The 20,525-nt window shown below is 33.1% G+C and overlaps 2 protein-coding genes across 5 annotated transcripts; one reads left to right on the forward strand and one right to left on the reverse strand.

The window, feature by feature from the left end:
• The first annotated feature begins 2,736 nt into the window (after nt 1-2,736).
• LOC127098145 (coatomer subunit delta) lies at nt 2,737-8,533 on the forward strand. Of its 2 annotated transcripts, XM_051036650.1 has the most exons (12): nt 2,737-2,885; nt 2,984-3,042; nt 3,929-3,968; nt 4,353-4,576; nt 4,932-5,174; nt 5,454-5,628; nt 5,802-6,103; nt 6,990-7,188; nt 7,275-7,428; nt 7,730-7,792; nt 7,898-7,994; nt 8,107-8,533. In XM_051036650.1, the coding sequence occupies exons 2-12, from the start codon at nt 3,040-3,042 to the stop codon at nt 8,194-8,196; spliced, it is 1,590 nt and encodes a 529-aa protein (XP_050892607.1). In that variant the 5' UTR covers nt 2,737-2,885; nt 2,984-3,039; the 3' UTR covers nt 8,197-8,533. The 2 variants fall into 2 exon arrangements, with proteins under 2 accessions (XP_050892607.1, XP_050892608.1); XM_051036651.1 differs by lacking the exons at nt 2,737-2,885; nt 2,984-3,042; nt 3,929-3,968; nt 4,353-4,576 and adding an exon at nt 4,601-4,853.
• Nucleotides 8,534-13,167: 4,634 nt separating this feature from the next.
• Nucleotides 13,168-20,010, reverse strand: LOC127098146 (coatomer subunit delta). Of its 3 annotated transcripts, XM_051036652.1 has the most exons (12): nt 19,866-20,010; nt 19,578-19,635; nt 18,710-18,749; nt 17,639-17,862; nt 16,973-17,215; nt 16,724-16,880; nt 16,246-16,550; nt 14,717-14,915; nt 14,479-14,632; nt 14,087-14,149; nt 13,892-13,988; nt 13,168-13,572 (listed from the first exon to the last, which is right to left on the reverse strand). In XM_051036652.1, exons 2-12 carry the CDS (start codon nt 19,578-19,580, stop codon nt 13,483-13,485), a joined length of 1,575 nt encoding a protein of 524 aa, XP_050892609.1. In that variant the 5' UTR covers nt 19,581-19,635; nt 19,866-20,010; the 3' UTR covers nt 13,168-13,482. The 3 variants fall into 3 exon arrangements, with proteins under 3 accessions (XP_050892609.1, XP_050892610.1, XP_050892611.1); XM_051036653.1 differs by lacking the exon at nt 18,710-18,749; XM_051036654.1 differs by lacking the exons at nt 17,639-17,862; nt 18,710-18,749; nt 19,578-19,635; nt 19,866-20,010 and adding an exon at nt 17,575-17,591.
• Between the last annotated feature and the right edge of the window lie 515 nt (nt 20,011-20,525).

The following is a 20,525-nucleotide window of genomic DNA, read 5'->3' on the forward strand; positions in this document are numbered from 1 at the left end:
ACTTTGGAGTAGGCTATCTCAAAATCTATCCGGACGCATCATCTGTGTTGGGTGGCTTTCAAAAACACAATATTTTTTTCAAGTTTATTTGAAACTGGGGTGTCCTATACCAAAGACATCACCATAATGGATGACACATTTCATAAAAAACATTGAAACTTGGTTAAATCAGTTTTTGGAAAGGATGGAAGAATTCACCAAGTTGAGCGACATTGAAAAAGAATCAAATAAGGAAAGGTCAAAGAAGGAACCACCAATAGATATAGAATTAGGTGATGACACTTGTTTTGATGTATTTTAGTTTTCATTTAATAATATAACTCGCTTTTTGTATGTAATATTGTCAATCATGTAACCACGATACAATTTGAGACATATATAATGTATATTATACATTAATGTTATAGAATTTGGGGAAAAAATTTAGACACTTTTTCTGTTTTAAAATTTGACCCTGCATATATATTGGTTCTATGTGAACAATGCTTTATAGGGTGATTCCAGATATCCATCTTCGGATACACCTACTTTTAATTGTAAAAATAGCTAAACAAAGGATTTGGCGGATGTGCATCTCCGTATAAACCCTTATTTTGTAAAAAATAGGGCATGTCAAGATATGCATATCTGAAATATGCTCTGATGACAAGATATTGTTTCTAAGGTCCAAAATGATCTAAAACTTGTATAAATATGAGATATTTTATCCCATGTAAAAAACAAAAGACACCATAATGAATATATCCCCATCTTGTATTTGCGTATTTCAATGGTGCAAAGCCCACACTTCAATTTAGGGTCTCCGAGGATATATCTCTCGTTGATCTAAAATCCAAACTGGATACTCTCCTGCGATATCTAAAAAATCAAAGAGTCATCAAACTCGAGTATCGTTCATCCTCGATTAACGAGAAGGGAAAATATGGTTCACCAAACTTGAATAGATGACGAGTGAAGATTTAAAGATCATGTGGAGTATATTTTATCGTTACTCATCAAATGGTCTGATTGAAGTGGATGCGACAATTGCAAGATCGACCGAAGATATTTTAAAGATGTTGCAACATCCTGAACCACTTGTTTGTAATGAAATGTAATGTTAAATTTATGTTAACGATTATCTATGTAATGTTAAGTATTTTGATATTAATTTGTGTTATTTTACCAATATTCTGCCATTGTTTCTGGTTTGACCTCACATAACATATTCTGGAGATGCATCTTCGGACTCACCCTAATGTTGATATGAAGATGCATCTCCGAATTAAATTTTGGTAAAATATGGATGACTCACTAATTTGCACTGATGAATGTGTAAAAGTGATGCGTCCGGAGATACATCTCCGAATTCTAAAGACAATTGTGACTTTTTACCATGGTGGGGTAACACCTCTAAGGGTGGGAAAAGTAATGCCCTTCTTTTTTATATTCAAGATGAGAGTATGAGACAAATTTCTCAATCTCTCTTGTGTTTTATTAGTTAGACAAACATGTCTCTTCTACCTTGCCAAGTCAACTTTTCTTGTCTGACAAATTCTCCCTTTGATCTTGTTCATTTTGATGTGTTGATTTAGACTTTGTTTGGCAAGCCATTTTTTGAGTTTATAGCTTATAACTTATAAGCTCATATGACAATAAAAGACCTGTTTGGTAACAACATTTTCATCACGAACTTATAACTTATTTTACTAGCTTGTACCTTATTCTCTAGACGTTATTTCAAATAGCGTTTTAACTTATAGTTTATCATTTTTTCTTTCATTTGTATCCTTATTATTTTAACTAAAACCCATTACTATCCTTTATAATTTATTTTAATTTAAATAAAATAATTATATATTAAATATCTTTTATGTCATTTTAATTTATCAGTTAATTGAACCGCTAATTTTACCAAACAATTCAATTAAATTATCAATTATAAGTCATCAACCGTTGGTCATCAGCAATCAATTATGAACTATAAACTAACCGTTAGCTTATTAGACAATCGCTATTTTTACCTAACAGAATCATAAGTCATATTAATTATATTTTGAGATATAAGTACTATCATTTTTTAATGATTTTTTAAGGTGTACAAAAAATTTATTTTTTTAATTTTATTAAAGAACAATTAAAATTATTTATCATATTTCAGAATTCTATGGTATGGCATGTCTCCAAAGACCATAAGAAAATGGAATTACACAAGGAGGACATCATTATATTATTGAAATTGCTTGTACCGTGTTGGTGACTTGGTGCTAATTCATGTAATGCATCTTTGAAATTCTAAAGTGATAAAGTTCTTATGGCTCGTTATTTAATTAGTAATGTCGATAGCTCTACCGAGATATCAAAATATTGTTAATTATAGAATAGAATGAAAAAAGAAATTTAAATTGCGACCTTTCTAAATTAATCTATTATAAAAAAAGAATTTTTTAAGATTAACTCTTAGAACAAAAATAGTCATTAATTTTGTATCCTGTTGAAGTAAGTTTGTTAACTTCAAGATGTTCCAAATCAAATAATAAAATCTAACTAAGAAAATAAAGAGTTAAGCATTAAATTGTCACAAATATGGAATAGTTCTGTCCTTACATCTTGTAAGATTTCACCATGATGTTTGAGCTAAACATGCACAAGTATTCTAATTACAAGAAATCATATGAATTTAATTGACATACATTATATAATGGAAATATAATGGAAGGAAGTTATAAGATAAAAATAATTTTCCATATTTAAGTTTTTACTGTCAGTGTCAATTTTAAAATAACTATATAAAGTGAAATTTGGAAAAATATTGAATTTCCATATCCTCCTACTCCTTTCTTCTCTCTCTCTCTCTCTCTGCAATTCATATCAGATCCCCTTTCCAAATCTTAGATCCCGCATTGGTAAGCTCTCTCTTTCTCCGATTCTTAGCAATGCAATCACTTCATCGCGTACCTGTCTTTGAGATCTCGTAACTGACAGTGCAATTCATTTTTCGCAGATTCAATTCAACTCTACAACAAGCATTTTCCTCATTTCAATTACTATTCCAACAAAATGGTAAATCACCGCTTGTTTGATATTTGAGATCTTGCTCGTGTTTTGCATTGCTTAAGATACCATTTCACATTCATTCTTCATTTTTTTTACCGCTTGATTTCTGTATTTATTGTTTATTCATGTCTTGTATTCATGTTTATGCATAATTTTGATACTGTAGTCGGTAGCTATTCCAATTTTGTTATATGTATGTATAGAGTTGTAATTCATGATCTGGTGGGAATTTCCTAAAGTATATTGTGCCTATGAATCTGATATGACACTGACACACGTCGACACAGCTAATAATTTAAATAAATGAATCAATTGAATGTAATCACAAGTGTCAGTGCCGGTTTGACACTGACACTGGCACGACTATTTTCAGCCTAACGTGTTGTGCTTCAGATAAGCTGCCCTGTTTTAAAATTGAAATCTTGTGTTAGATAAAATTTATCTTCATAAGGTTCTAGCTTTATTTTTCTTCAAGATTACTGATAATTTTGGATCTTCAGGTGCGAGATTATGTTGTTAATGTTTGATTTTCTTTTACCTTGAATTTAGTTGTGTAATTTTAGTGTCATCAAATATCCGCCATGGCGGGACTATGGTGGATATACATGGTGGTTTTTGGGCTCACCACAATGGTAAATATCAGCCGATATCACTGGTTTTTCCATCATAACATGCTATTACAGTGCACAAAACGGCTGGAATGGCGGGATTTTGGATTTGGTGAGGGTGGGACAGGGTTTGTAGAAGGGCCATAATCTCGTGTTGTTTAGTACACTAGAAAAACAAGCATCTTTGGATTTGGAAAAATAGAAGTTTCCTATATGTTCCTGATTTTTCTCCTTGTATCACCATTAGTTGTTTTTTTCTTCAATTGTTTTTTTTTGTTTTACAGGTCGTTCTTGCTGCATCCATTGTCGGTAAATCTGGTAAAGGTGAGTTCCTTGCAGCCCACCACTCACCTGTGGTTTTTATCATTAATTCTAGAACAATTAACACATTTTATCCTTAATTCTAGAACAATTAACACCGGTAGTTTATGTCTAGCTCACTTTTTATTTTTAGTCCTTGTAATGTACTTCAGTAAACTGCGATCTCACTAAAAGGGAAGAAAAGCATATTAAATATATAGCTCTCGAGATGTAACTTTTACTTGTAGTCCTGAATTTATCCTTTGGCATTCAGGATAAATTTTTAGTTTATAAAAGAAAAAGCTTAGTCCTGAATTGATGTTTTATTTCACGGTGCCTAAATAATTATTAATTATGGATTCAACACCCATACCATATGCCAATAAATCTTTTGCTTTTTGTTTACAGTTCTAGTTTCTAGACAGTTTGTGGAGATGTCTCGTATAAGAATTGAGGGACTTCTAGCAGCATTTCCCAAGTTAATAGGCACCGGGAAACAACACACATATTTTGAGACTGAGAACGTGCGCTATGTTTACCAGCCAATAGAAGCTCTATACCTGCTTCTTGTGACAAACAAACAGAGCAACATACTGGAAGATTTGGATACTCTGAGACTTCTCTCCAAACTTGTACTTTTTCTCTAATCCATTTATTTTCAATTGATTGGTCTTCTTATCTTGTTAGGAGCATTATAAGTTTTTTCATTAACTTGGTATGACTTGCTGGCCTGAATCTAGAATTGTTGTGCCCTGTCTTCCCAATTTTCTGTCATATTGTTGTTTTCATGGGGTTTTGATGGTACAGTTATCAGATGCATAAGTTCCACTTCTTCATTTAAACATGGCGTTTAGTACATTTAATTTTATAGGAAGGTTTAAGATTGATGAAATGGATTTTTTGTGGGAGGTATGTCATCTTTTTGAATCAGTTGTAAAGTCACTTTTGTCAAAATCTTTTCTTAGATTCATTACTTAATATTGATAGGTACCTGAATATTCTTATTCCCTTGACGAAGAGGGTATTTGCAAACATGCCTTTGAGCTGATTTTTGCGTTTGATGAAGTCATCTCTCTTGGGCACAAGGAGAGTGTGACTGTTACACAAGTTAAACAATACTGTGAGATGGAAAGTCAGGAAGAGAAGCTGCACAAGCTGGTTATGCAGAGCAAGATCAATGAAACTAAGGATGTTATGAAACGGAAAGCAAGTGAGATTGATAAGAGCAAGGTATGATTGCAGGGACTACTATTTATTACTCCCTCCCTCCCAAATCTATTTGTAAAACAAGTTTGTCCCAAAATGAATCACCCCTTTCGGTTTTCAAAAAAACATTAATTACTTTTTTCCAATTTTACTCTCTAACTTATACTACTTGAATTGCATCACTCTCAATTCAGTATATTCAACTGAGTCGGTTATTTTAGGACGGAGAGAGTAAATTTCTTATGTTTTAACTTTTAAGACTGGGACTTCTCATAATTTTATTGAACATAAAATATTTTTCAGATTGAAAAGAATAGAGGTGATAAAGGAGGCTTTGGTCCATTGACGTCAATGGGATCTGGAAAAATTGAAAATAGCTTCAATGATATGAGCATATCTAGCACTGGAACTGGCTTTGGAAGTGGCACCGGTTTTGGATTGAGTACTGATGTTGATTCCTTTTCTACCAAGCCTAAAGGTTGGTTTTCATAGATTCTGCCAAATTATTCTAGAATGCTTTTAAATGTAACAATTTAGAATGGCAATGAAGCATACAGTATCCAAGCAGTGCTTTATTTTATGTCAAAACTAACATGTATCTGAATAGAGAGTAAGTTTTTCATTTATGTATTCTCCTATTCGCTCCCTTAGGCCGTCCAACTGCATCTGCGACTGCTCCACCAAAAGGTCTTGGTATGAAGCTTGGTAAATCTCAAAAGAATCAGTTTTTGGAATCATTGAAAGCAGAAGGTGAGGTCATTGTTGAAGATGTTCAGCCAAGAGTTAGCCAGTCTCGGACAGCTGCCCCGCCGCTTACTGATCCTGTCACTTTAACTGTTGAGGAGAAATTAAATGTGACACTGAAACGAGATGGCGGAGTTAGTAACTTTGATGTTCAAGGCACATTGTCTCTCCAAATTCTTAACCAAGAAGATGGATATATTCAAGTTCAGGTATGGCATACTCACTATCTCTTAAGCTTTGTGTCTTGTGGCTGCTGGTTTGCATAACTGGGACTGGATTTTGAATTGTGAATTAGTTACCGGCATGCAAAAATTATAATTCATTTAATTGCATCATTTACTGGAGCAGCCAAGAGCTTTTCCTCCTTCCGGCAATTCAAGAGGCCAGTGTTCTCTCCATATCATTTTCAGTAACACAATCTGTCTCCCCGGTCTCTTCTGTTCCCTCCTTTTATTAACTTCCCTAGCTAACCTAGCCTAACTACAGCTAAGCCAGTTAAAACTAACATTAGTTCAGTTAGTAACTGAAAGTGGTTCCCTACAATCCTTGTTATTTCTCCTATTGTAGACCCATTTAATAGGTGGTATTGTAGCAATGGGCCTGGAAGATGGAACAGCTACAACAATCAAGCCTTATTCTGCTAGGACTAGGTGAGGGAGGGTCCTGAATGTAAAGGAAAAAGGCTGATATGATTGTGGTTGCTTAATTAGGCCTAAAAAAAGAAATTGAAGAGGAAGATAATGAGATTTGATTTGTGATGTATTTTATGGTTTTACTTGAACAATCATTTCGGTTGCCAATTTGGTATTACTTTTTACCCATGAAGAAAAGATCAAGAGTTGTTTGTACATTGAAATACAATTTTCAATATACAAAATGATTCATTTTGTTCGATCAATTTTATTTGTTTTCTCTCTACATTTTTCAGTTGTTTTGTGCATTACTTAAATTTGCTTCGTAGATGTTTGCTCCTTTCATCTTTCATTCTAAAATGCTCCTGTTCTCCCTCCTCCCCAATACCCTTTTTGAATGCATATATCACTTTGGAAGACAACTGAAGTATTGCTACTTTCATATTGTGGCTTGTTTTTGCAGGTCCAAACCGGTGATAACCAAGCCATCTCTTTCAAGACACACCCTAATATGAACAAAGAGCTATTTGCCAATGAACATATTTTAGGTCCAAAGGATCCCAACAGGCCTTTCCCCACCGGTCAAGCCAGTGATGCTGCAGGTGTTGGACTTTTAAAGTGGAGAATGCAAAGCACCGATGAGTCAATGGTGCCACTGACAAGTGAGTTAATATATATCATTGATGTGGTCAACTCCTTTATTTTCATGCAATAAGAATTGACAGTGTTCTATATGTTTCTAATGCAGTCAACTGTTGGCCCTCTTCTTCTGGAAATGAAACTTACGTCAGCATTGAATATGAGGCTTCATCAATGTTTGATCTACAGAATGTTGTGGTTTCTGTACCTCTTCCACCTCTTCGAGAAGCACCATCTGTTAAACAGATTGATGGAGAATGGAGGTGTGTAATTTGTTGTTTTTCTTTCTTTGAGCAAATGTTAGGGCAACTGTGATTTTTGGGTTAAGGTCTGTTGTAAATGAGCTGTTGGTTAGTAGAATCTGTTACACATGGTACATGTTTGGGAGCGTTGAACCGCTAATCAGATTTGCACGAGTTAGATTGTTTGATGGAACCAATTTTTCCTTCCCCCAACACTCCTCTCCTCCCTTCCCAAAATCATCAATTGATGTCTTTCATCATTTTTACTTATATTCAGCATTTTAAATCATTTTGTTTCTCACTTTACATACTGGCTTTGCAGGTATGACTCTAGGAATTCCATTTTAGAGTGGTCTGTTCTTCTGATTGATGATTCAAATCGCAGGTATGCTAAATTCGAAATGATTTTTTAAGATTTAACTTATGCTATATTACTATCTATAAAAAAAAAAATTTGATTTGTTGTGTCTGATCTTAATATATTTGGCAGTGGGTCAATGGAGTTTGTTGTTCCACAAGCTGATTCATCAGCATTCTTTCCCATTTCAGTTCGTTTTATAGCAACTGATACGTTTAGTGACCTGAAGGTTCGTATGTTTTATATTTGGTATTCAATTTTATCAGGGGCAATGGATGTAATGTAATTTGGAATCAAAATGGTTTGGTTATTATTATTATTATTATTCTTTTTTTTTGCAGGTTACGAATATTATACCGGTTAAGGGTGGTAATCCTCCAAAATACGCCCAGAGAACACAGTTGATAACAGAAAACTACCAAATTGTGTGAGTGGTTTCCTCTTGGCTCTGAACTTCTATGGCAGTTTTGCTTTTACATCTGCGTCTCTTTCATCAATAGGAAATAATACTTCTAGTTGCAGCTTTTGCTACTATTCATGAATTTATATTTTTGGCTCTACTTCTCAAGACATGGAGCAAACTAATGATACTTGTATTTACTATTTTATGGCAAGTATCTCATGTGAAGCATGCATTTCCCATCTCCCTATTTTTTATTGTGACAACCTTAAAAATGTAATTAAAATTTATAGTACTCGTATAGTAAGTTCTGTTGATTAGAATGGTTACTTTATTACATGATAACTAAACAAAAATGGATTGGTTAAGTTTATTGAAATTTATTTTTTGGTAGTTTTATTCAACAGTGAAACATTGGACGTTGGCACTATTCTTAATGGAGATTCGAATTGTGGTTCACTATACTTTCTAAGAAAAATAATTTATATTCAATATTATCTCCATTTTTTTATTATAAGTCATTTTAATTTTTTCATATGTATTAAGAAAAGTAATGATTTTTGTATGAAAATGAAAAATTATGAATATTTTTATAAAATTATTTTTTATTAATGATATGAAGAAGATAAATTTACATAATTGAAATAAAAAATAGTAATAAAATTTTAAAGATATAATAGAAAAAATAATATTTAATTATTTATTGATAATGTAAAGTGACTAATATTGTACTTACTATAAAAAACAGAGGATGTAAATGAAGTAATAATTACAGCTTAGTGTAGGTTTGAAATGAGCATTTAGACTCTTTTCGAGTTTAGAGGAGAGGATCGATTAAAAATAAAAAGGAAGAAGAAATGAAGAAAAAATTAACATAATTATTAGTCTAAGTTCCTTAATTTAATTTTAAATTTCACTTTAGTCTCTTAACAAAATAAATAAATATATTATCCAACATTTTGGAACAGTTGGATTTATGTGTCGTAGAAACAAGAGGATTAAGTGTTTTTGCCAAGATGAATGTTGTGAAAAGTATTTGTTACGTCTTCAACCAAAGCTTAGGGTTTCTTCATCAAATGTCTTTGTTCCGTCTTCAACGTGAAAAGTATTTGTTACGTCTTCAACCAAAGCTTAGGGTTTCTTCGTCAAGTATCAGTTTCGTCTACAATAAAGGTTGTGAACAATATCGATTTCGTCTACAATAAAGGTTGTGAACAATATCGATTTCGTCTTCAATCAGTTTCGTCTACAATAAAGGTTGTGAACAATATCGATTTCGTCTTCAATAAAAACTGTGAACGATATTAGTTTTGTCTTCAACAAAAAGAACAAAAAGAGAGCTCAAGATTTTCTCTTGTCTCTAATTGAAAATGGTATTTTCTCATTGAAAATGAATCATAAAACTTTGACATAATATGTTTCACCTTATTTTCCTTTTTTCTTTTAAAATTTTAAATTAATTTAAAACAACAAAATTCTAGGTTAGATTTTAAATGTCCAACAAAACAAAACTTAACATTTTTTTAGAAAAATTAATGGTATGGATTAATTCAGATAACAGAATGTTAATTAAGTAATTACTTTTGTTTATGAGATTAAATTAAAAATTTAAATTAAATTAAAAGACCAAAAGATACATTAAGAAAAAAATGATATTTTTCCGTTTGAATAGAGAAATTAATTTTTTTATTTACAAAAAAATAATTTTAGATTTATGTATTTTTTTCTAAAATAAATAGAAAGATTTTTTTTAAAAATGGGTTCTAATTGAAATATTGGTTTAAATAAATTTAATAATTTTTTAGATGTTTTTGTAGATATTATTATTTTTAATAATCTTTTAAATTTGTAAAAACATTTTTTTTTGTATAAGTAAGAAACGAAAAAGAAGAAAGTAAGAAATTATTTAGAAAATAAAGTCTCACTAACATCACTGAGCAGGAGAGTGATGATTCTTATGGCAGGTTCTATAAAAGATCGGTACGCCGCATCATTACCATCTTCATATTCTGCTAGATAGTTATCAGAAGTATTTTTCTCCCTAAGAGTATGAAATATTTGAACTCACGATTTCTTAGAGAGAAGCTCTTTAATGTTATGAAGAATCGCGGCATAGTGGTGTCAAACATTAACAAACTATGAGATAAGTTTGATAGCAGATATGAAGTCAGAATAACACATCAGGTCTTTGATGTCAAGTTCTCAGGCCATATGCAAACCATGATATAGTGTCATCAGCCCAACATGAAAGATGTTAGAATAACTAATATTACATGCAACAACTGTGAACTCGAGCACCATATGCATTTCAAAATCATATTATTATCTTTGTGTGCATTCCACATAACCATTCTCGTTGGATGAGACAATTATGCTTGAGAAAATATTTAGCTTAACATATTAACATAAGTAACTGTGATGAGTTTAAAAGTATAGGAAGATACCACTTCATTCGCAAGACACAGTTTGTTCCTAGCGCGCCAAAACCACCGGTAAGGAGTCAAAAAGATAGAGCCACCATGGATGTCATGTCTAATCCAATAATGTAAACTATCTCCAAGGAAGAATAGTGGATCCAAGAAGTCAGTAGATTTTCAAAAGCGAGTAGCAAAGTCTCTAAGGTAGTGTAGAGTCGTCTTAGTGTCTTGATTGCATCTAAGACATATATTCCTCTGGAGCATACCACGATGACACAACATCAATCTTGTAGGAAGGAATTTATGTAAAGTCGTCCAAAGGAAGAATGTCACTTTCTCAAGAGCAGAAATATGTCACACCCACTTCCAAGAGTTATTGTCTATTGTATTCTGAACAAATTCAAGTATGTTGAGCCATTTATAATCATCCTGAGCAGTATAGGTATCATTTAAATTACCTTTCCAAAGGTCACAAATAATCGGAGGAATATTAGCATATAATTAATTGAAGTTTCAATTATCATCTATGTAAACATCGTTCACTCGCATTTCTAGATCGTGGATATCCACATAGATAACTTGCTCCGTTAATTTTTTTACCCCAAACCAATTGAAAAACTAGAAAAAAGAGTTCTCATCCCTCAATCTAAATTCAAAGTCATCTTAAGAGCAGAGGGAACTTTCATAATTTCATTCTAAGTAATTGATCTCAATTTCTTTTTCATATTAAGGAACATTTCCTCACTGATGTACTTATACTTCAAAATTTGGACCCATAGGAAATCACAATTGTAGTGGAGACCCCAAACCAGCTTACCCAACATAAAAGTATTAACCTCTCTTGCTTTCCGGATCCCAAGATCACCCACCTTTTTAGGCTTGATGAGTTTATTCCACCCAACGAGATGCACACTAGAGTTTGAATTACATTTTCACAAAAAAATTCATAGGCATCATATTAATAAAATCACAAGTTGGATTAGGTAGCTAAGCCAGTTGCATATAATAATTTGGGATGGAGTTCAGCACAGACTTAACCAGAGTCAAACGACTAGCCTTGTTTAACAATTTATGTTGCCAAGATACTAACCTCTGACTGGTTTTCTCCTCTAGGAACTCAAAGTCCTTGTGTTGAATATGACCATCCAAAATAGGAAATCCAATTATTTTTCTAGAGTAAGTTCGCTATACCTATGTTGAAGACAATTAAATCCACTTTACTCTTTTTAGTGGTATCAGAGAAGAACACCTTTGATTTAACAACATTCACTTTAAGACAAAAAAAAACATGGCAAGATGATCAATGTATTAGAAGTGATCCCTTCCTAGGTGATTCAGATACCTCAGACGCCCGAATAGGTGAAACCTGGCGCATGCGGGAGGATGGAGGGACAAATGCGTCGGTAGGTGAAACTTGTCTCCTACGGGAAGAAGATGGAGAAGCATTAGGAGAAACATAAGTCCCATAAATAAATGGCTCTGCATGGCTAGAGGGACCAAAAGCACTCGAAACCTAATGACTTTTCTAACACCGCACTGATGTGTCTTATGCAACCCTCATGTGCCTCGGTCTATCGTGTCTATCATTCATTACCTATAAGTTAAAGTAAAACGGACAATTAGTGCAAACATACAACACCACATGCAAGAAAAACAAACAAAAAAAGAACAGAGAAAATTCTGGAGAAGCATCTTTAATTGCTGAGAAAATAAAACGGTGAAAAATTCTGGAGATGCATCTCCGAAATTTTCTGTAACTCATCAGTTGCGGCAATGCAGACATGGAAACCAAAAAGATATTGCCTTGCGGAATTTTCTGCAACTCGGCAGTTGCGGCAATGGCGATAATGCAAGCATGAAAACAAAAAAAATATTGTGCAGCAATGGCGACAATGCAAGCATGAAAACAAAAAAAAAATTATATTGATCATCATTTTCAGCCAACTATCATGTTTTACACGTCTAAACTATTAATCATCCGATTTTTACTCATTTCCTAACTTACACATCAATTTCTACTTACACAAAAATTCAAATTATTCAAAACATCAAAAAAAACTTACAATTTTTCGCTTTGCTTTAATGTTGGATGGATGTATCTAATGTCAATTAAAATTTGTTTGACCTTGATTGTTTGATTTTAGAGTTTGGAATTTTTTTCTCAAGAAATATGAGAAATAAGGAAGAGGAAGGGTTATGGCACAATTTAAGCTACAAATCATTCCAGAATATCTCCGACATTATTCTATAGATGCATCTCCGAAATATTTTAACATTAACTTTGACTTGAATGCATCCGGAGATGCATCTCCAAAATCTAAAGACATCTAAATATTTTTGTGTGTTGGCTAAGAAACATATAAGATGCATTAAGAAATTAAGAAATTAGGGGATCAAATATTAAGGGACTTGAGTTCCTAAGGAGTGTTATTCTTTCCATTTTAAAATCTCATATATAGACTTAGACCCCAAAACCATCTATTGAAACATACCCTAAATTTAAATTGTGTTTTGTTGAAAATGCATTTTTAAGAGATGTAAAATAAACATAAGAACATTATTTTAAGCAAATACTCCACATTACATACACAAAACTATCTAATGTACTAGATAATTGATACTTGATTTGCATGTCTTCTGATTTATATAAACTTATAAGACTTTACACAAGAACAATGAAGAGATAGGATATGCATCCTTCCGCATAAGACATTTTACATGGTAGTAAATACAAGTATCATACTTTGCTCCAAGTCTTGAGAAGTAGAAACAAAAGTATAAATTCATGAATAGTATAACAAATGCTGCATAAATTTATACTATTCATGAAAGAAACGCGGCTGGCTGTAAACTGTAAACACAAAACTGTCATAGAAACTCAAATGTCAAGAGGAAATCAATCATACAACTTGGTAGTTTTCTGTGATCAACTGAGTTCTCTGAACAAATTTGGGAGGATTACCACCCTTAAGTGGTATGATATTCCTAACCTGCATAGAGAAGAAGAAAAAAATGTTATATTGGTTAAGATCCCATTACATCAACATTCAAGCTAATAATATCATATATTATCTGTAGCAGCTGATGACAGATGGCAAATGAGTTGAAAGAAAAGAACTTTTATTTAGAGATGAAAAAAGACTTCCCAACCATTCAAACATCTTTGGGTTGATAAATGTGTCAGTTTCAAATTTTAGCAATGCCATTTTGACACATTTTCCAAATTACATGTCATTTTGACACATTTTCCAAATGACACTACTTCCACTGCCCCTAATAAAATTGAATACCAAAAAGAAAAACACAAACCTTCAGGTCACTAAATGTCTTAGTTGCTGCAAAGCGAACTGAAATGGGAAAGAATGCTGAAGAATCGGTTTGTGGAACAACAAACTCCAGTGACCCACTGCCAAATTTTTAAGATCAGACAACAAATCAAAAAATTCAAAGATAGTAATATAGCTAAAAATTAAATCTTAAAAAGTCGTTCCAAACTTAGCATACCTGCGATTTGAATTATCAATCAGAAGGACAGACCACTCCAAAATGGAATTCCTAGAGTCATACCTGCGAAGCCAATTTTATTAGGGAATTATCACATGCACAAGAATGTAAGGTGTAAAATAAAATGATTTAGAACTATAAATGTAAGTAAAAATATGAAAGACATCAATTGGCGATTTTGGGAGGAGAGGGGTGATATGGAAAAGCAAAATTAGTTCCATCAAACAATCTAATGCATGAAAACCTGATCAGTAGTTTAAAGCTCCCTAATATTTACCATGTGTAACAGATTCTACTAACCACAGCAATTTATAACTGGCTTCAACCAAAAACACAAATCATGGTTGTCCCTAATAATTGTTCAGAGGAAGATAAAACAACAAATTACCCACCTCCATTCTCCATCAACCTGACTAACAGATGGCGCCTCTCGAAGAGCTGGAAGAGGTACTGAAACCACAACATTCTGCAGGTCAAACATTGATGAAGCCTCATATTCAATGCTGACATTAGTTTCATTTCCAGAAGAAGAGGGCCAACAGTTGACTGCATTAGATACATACAGAACACTGTCAGTTTTTTATTACTGAAAATAAAGGAGATGACCACATTAATGATAGATAAACTCACTTGTCAGTGGCACCATTGACTCATCGGTGCTTTGCATTCTCCACTTTAAAAGACCAACACCTGCAGCATCACTGGCTTGACCAGTGGGGAAAGGCCTATTGGAATCTTTTAGACCTAGTATATAGTCATGGGCAAATAGCTCTTTATTCATGTTAGGGTGTGTCTTGAAAGAGATGGCCTGATTATCACCAGTTTGGACCTGCAAAAAAACATGGCGCAATATGCAAGTACCAATACTTTAGTTGTCTTGTCTTCTAAAGTGATATATGCATACAAAAACAGTCTCGAGGAGGGGTAGAATGGAAGCATTTTTTAATGAAAGATGAAAGGTGCATACTGAAAAATGTAGAGAGAAAACAAATAAAATTGATTGAACAGAAACATATCATTTTGTATATTAAAATTTTTGTTTGCAAGTAAACAACTCATTATTCTTTCTTCTTTGTAGGGAACCAAAATGATTGTTTCAGTAAAACTCTAAAATACATCACATATCAAAAGCATCAGAATGTTGTGATTGACCAAACAATAATCAGCTTACACGTATTTTAGATCCCACTTTCAATTTCCTCTTTCAGGCCTAATTGAATAAGGCTTGGTTGTTATAGTTGTTCTCTCATTATCTACAAGAATAATGCTTGGTTTTTGTAGTTGTTCTCGCATTCAGGCGGCCTATTCTTTTTCTATCAAAAATATAGGAGAATATGGTAATACACAACTATATAACCTAACTATTGTGCTATCATACCCCCTGTTAAATGGGTGTACATACTACAGTAGGAGAAATGGCAAGGGTTGTACAGTAGGAGGAATAGCAAGGGTTGTAGGGAGCCACAACTGGTAACTAACTGAACTAATGAATAATGATAGCTTTAATTGCATATGGGCTAAGTTAGCTTGGGGAGTTAATAAAAGGAGGGTACGGAGCAGTTCTGGGAGACAGATCGTGTAACTTAAACTGATAGGGGGAGTACTTGGGCCTCTTGAAATGCCAGAAGGAGGAAAATCTCTAGGCTGCTCCAGCAACTGAATGCTGTTATTCTTTTATTCTTTAATTAAAGATAAGCTTTTCCTTATTGAAAATATGTACCAGGCCCATCATGTGTGTAATAAGATTGATTGAGTGGCTAAAGCATACAAAAAAAAAACAGCTCATACTGAGTTTAACATCTACGCCTGAAATATCTAACTAAAACTTTACAATTGACCTATTTTAACATGCCAACTTGCGTACAGACTGATATTTAAACATCAACAACATAGGTAATTGTTTGTCTAACATATCGGTGCAAACTAAACCTCACATAAACCATGAGAAAAGTGTATATGCACACTATAGACAACATCTAAGGTGGGAAAAGAATTTTGTTTCACGTGAACTGCTTTATCAAATGATGATGAGATTAAATGAAACAACTATAACTTTTGCATGTCAATAACTCATTTTTGTTATTAAAAATAAATTCTTGCTTATGCAAATCACCAGCCACGGGACACAAAGCTTGAGAAAGATAGTAAGTATACATTACCTGAACTTGAATATGTGCGTCTTCTTGGTTAAGAATTTGCAGAGACAATGTGCCTTGAACATCAAAACTACCAACTCCGCCATCTCGTTTCAGAGTCACATTTAATTTCTCCTCAACAGTTAAAGTGACAGGATCAGTAAGTGGTGGGGCAGCTGTCCGAGACTGTCCAAGTCTTGGCTGAACATCTTCAACAATGACCTCACCTTCTGCTTTCAATGATTCCAAAAACTGATTTGTCTTTTGAGATTTACCAAGCTTCATACCAAGACCCTTTGGCGGAGCAGCGGCAGATGCAGTTGGACGGCCTAAGGAAGAGAATAGGAGAGTACATTAAAGAAAAGATGACTCTTAATTCAGAAACATGTTAATCTGGGCATAGAATAAAGCACAGCCTTGGAGACTGCATGATCCATTGCCCTTCTAAGTTGTTACATTACAAACATTCTAGATGATTTTGTGAGAATCCATGAAAACCAACCTTTAGGTTTGGTAGAAAAGGAATCAACATCAGTACTCAATCCAAAACCAGTTCCAGTGCTAGATATGCTGAAATCACTGAAGCTATTTTCAATTCTTCCAGAACCCATTGATGTTAACGGACCAAATCCTCCTTTATCACCTCTATTCTTTTCAATCTGCGCAACAAACGTATTAAGTTCAATTAAATTATGAGCAATCAAAAGTTAAAGCTTAAAAAAGTTTTTAAATTGTAATCCCCCAATCATACCTTGCTTTTATCAATCTCATTGGCTTTCCGCTTCATCACATCCTTAGTTTCATTGATCTTACTTTGCATAACCAGCTTGTGCAGCTTCTCTTCGTGACTTTCCATCTCGCAGTACTGCTTAACTTGTGCAACAGTCACATTTTCCTTGTGCCCAAGCGAGATGACTTCATCAAACGCAAAAATCAGCTCAAAGGCATGTCTGCATATACCCTCTTCGTCAAGGGAATAAGAATATTCAGGGACCTGAAAATATTAAGAAATGAACTGAATTTAAGAAAGCATTTTGACGAACATTTAATCCAAGGGCTTTAAAACTGATTTGAAAAGGTGAAATACCTCCCACTAAAAATCATTTCATCAATCCTAAACCTTCCTATAGAAATCAATGTACTAAACGCCTATAAAACTCAATGTACGGAACGCCATGTTTAAATGAAGATGTGGAGCTTATGCATCTCATAAGTGTACCATTAAAACCCCTTGAAATTACCAACATGGCGGAAAATTGAGAAGACAGGGCACAAATTTTAAAATCAGGCTATCAAGTCATACCAAGTTAACGACAAAACCAATAATGCTCCTAACAAGATAAAAAGACCAACCAATTGAAAATAAATGGATTTGAGAACACAAGAAGTCAAATTTGAAGCGTCAGAGAAAGAATACAAGTTTGGAGAGAAGCCTCAGAGTATCCAAATCTTCAAGTATGTTGCTCTGTTTGTTTGTTACAAGTAGCAGGTATAGAGCTTCTATTGGCTGGTAAACATAGCGCACGTTCTCAGTCTCAATATATGTGTGTTGTTTCCCAGTGCCTATCAACTTGGGAAATGCTGCTAGAAGTCCCTCAATTCTTATACGAGACATATCAACAAACTGTCTAGAAACTAGCACTGTAAACAAAAAGCAAGAGGTTTAGTGGCATATGGCATGGGAGTTGAGTTCATAATTATTTAGGCACCATCAAATAAAACATCATTTCAGGACTAAGCTACTGTTTATAAATATAAACTAAAATGTTATCCTGAATGTTCCCAATAATAAGATGCAATATTAAGAATTAGACACACAAAAAAAGATGGAATAATTGAAATCGTAAATGGATTTCATAACTCAATGGTCTATGTTGCGGACATAAAATGATGAGCAGATAAATTATACATATAAAAAAAGTCATAGAGCAAAAGATACACACTGTACTTCCTGGTTAAGACTTGTAACATATGTTATTTATCTTAACATCAGTGACGATGGTTTCAACCAAATCAAAAGAAATTACTTCATTAAGAGATTTTCCACATGTCCAACTCCAACCAATGTATATACTCATGGAAAGGAACTACTCAACCTGAAACTAATTTCTTATATGTCTCTCAAAACCCAGTAGCTTATGTTTCCTAATAGTGAAAAGATGGGAGTCAGTAACAATTGCAGCAGTATAGAGATGGAAGCTAAGCACCTCATTTGTTTTAATCGTGAAGTATGTGTTATTGCTTCGAAATTCAAATAACATAAATAAAGATGAGCACATCTCTAGCCTAAAATTAACTATGATAGAAAGTTGCATCTCAAGAGCAATATATTTAATGTTTCGTTTCCCTTTACTGAAATTTCTTTTTACTTAAGTGCAATACAATGACCACAAATGAAAAGTGAGCTAGACACATACTATCGATGCTAATTATTTTTAAATTAAGGATAAAAGATCACTGGTGAATGGGGGGGCTGCAAGCAACTCACCTTTACCAGACTTGCCGACAATGGATGCAGCAAGAACGACCTGTAAAACAAATAAAACAAAAAACAATTGAAGAGAAGAAAAAAACTCATGGTACAAAAGAGAAAATCAGGAACAAATCGAAATCTTTTATTTTTCTGAAGCCAATAGATGTCCCTTTCTCCAGTGTACTAAGGCTGTGCTCGCGAGTGGGGTTTTGGAGGGGAAATCTTTTATACTTCAATCACACTTAATTTACTTTAAAAAACATTTTATAAAGTCCTTGATTTAAAAAATAAAAATAAGTCCTCCAGTCCACTCTCCTCCAAAACCCAACTCGCAAGCAAAGCCTAAAGGAAATGTGATCTTATGGCCTTTGTACAAACCCTGCCCCACCCTCACAAATTGAGCCTACGCCAAACTAGCAAACAGCTTGCTCTTACAATCAAGCTCAACACATTTATGGATGAAATCAAATACCAAAAGTTACATAACTATATTCAAGGTAAAACAAAATCAAACATTACTTAGCAGCATAAGCTTGCACCTGACGATCCAAAATTACTAGTAAGTAATCTAAAAGAAAATCAAGCCACAAACTTACTACAGAAGAAAAAAAAATCATAGAAGATTATTCAAATTCCAGATCACGAACTAGAACTAGATATTTAAACGTAAAACAAAATTGGAGTAGCTACGTGCTCGCCTAGACCTCTCTGGTGCCAAAATTATTCAATCAACATGAATATAACACAAGAACAATCAATAAGCAGTGAAATCAAGAGGAAAAAAATAGAGTAATAGATGTAAAATGGTTTCTTAAGCAATGCAAGCAAAACAAGCAAGTTCTCAAATATCAAGCTGGCGGCGAGGATGCAAAAGAAGAGTTACCATTTTGTTCGATTATAATTGAAATGAGGAAAATTCTTGTTCTAGTGTTGAATTGAATCTGCAAAAAAAAATCAATCGCGCTGTTAAGTTAGGATCAAGGTTTTAATAAACGAAAACCTCGCTTTCAGTGGTAATACCAATACAATTATTCTATTCTATTCTATGTTTTTATTATCGCAATCAATGTGGTAACACGTCGCAACACCTATACCGACGGAAATCGCGAAACAAGTATACAATGCAGCGATTGAATTGAATTGCTAAGTAGCAGAGAGAGAGAGCGCTTACTTGAGCAGAATCTGAGATTCGGTGGTGCGGATCTGATCTGAATCGCAGAGGAGTGAAGAAGAAAAGAGAGTGATGGATCAGCGTCACGGCGAAGACGATCCGAAACAAATAAAATAAAATGACCCCTTTTAGAAAAAATAAATTATTCTTATGCTATAATATAAATTTTATAATAAATTATAGGGCAGTTTATTTTGGCTTTTTTTTTAAATAATTTTTATAATATAACATAATTTTGATGTAAACAAATTTTATAAAGATTTTTTTTATAAAATTTTGGTTTAAATAGTTATTTTTAAAATATTATTTTAGATATTTATTATTTTATCGAATTTTTTTTATATCAAAATATAAAATTTTGAAATTATTTTAAATAGTTTTTCATAAAAATCATTTTTAAAATAGAATTTGAAAATAATGTAATTTTTATTATACTTTGATATAATGTAAGTTTATGTTATAATATATCAAAATTAATTTTTTAATTTATAAAAAATAAATGCTAATGCTAACATATCAATGGCACAAATTAATGATTTATTTGTAAAAATATTCTCTTAAAATGCGTGTATTTAATTTTTTGAAATTTAAAACATTATTTTATTCCATACGAATTTTATAATTGTAGTATCCTTAACTTGTGTCTTAAGGATACAAGTT

The sequence above is a fragment of the Lathyrus oleraceus genome, chromosome 6, assembly GCF_024323335.1.
Source record: "Lathyrus oleraceus cultivar Zhongwan6 chromosome 6, CAAS_Psat_ZW6_1.0, whole genome shotgun sequence".
Lineage (NCBI taxonomy): Eukaryota > Viridiplantae > Streptophyta > Magnoliopsida > Fabales > Fabaceae > Lathyrus > Lathyrus oleraceus.

Bases quoted from the DNA above. Each gene is read 5' to 3' on its own strand.
- LOC127098145 (XM_051036650.1), top strand. The intron at 5,175-5,453 runs GTATGATTGCAG...AATATTTTTCAG, and splicing joins GTGAGATTGATAAGAGCAAG to ATTGAAAAGAATAGAGGTGA. The intron at 6,104-6,989 runs GTATGGCATACT...TTGTTTTTGCAG, and splicing joins ATGGATATATTCAAGTTCAG to GTCCAAACCGGTGATAACCA.
- LOC127098146 (XM_051036652.1), bottom strand. The intron at 16,551-16,723 runs GTTGGTTTTCAT...TCTCTTCCTTAG, and splicing joins CTTTTCTACCAAACCTAAAG to GCCGTCCAACTGCATCTGCC. The intron at 14,633-14,716 runs GTGAGTTTATCT...TATCTAATGCAG, and splicing joins GTCAATGGTGCCACTGACAA to TCAACTGTTGGCCCTCTTCT.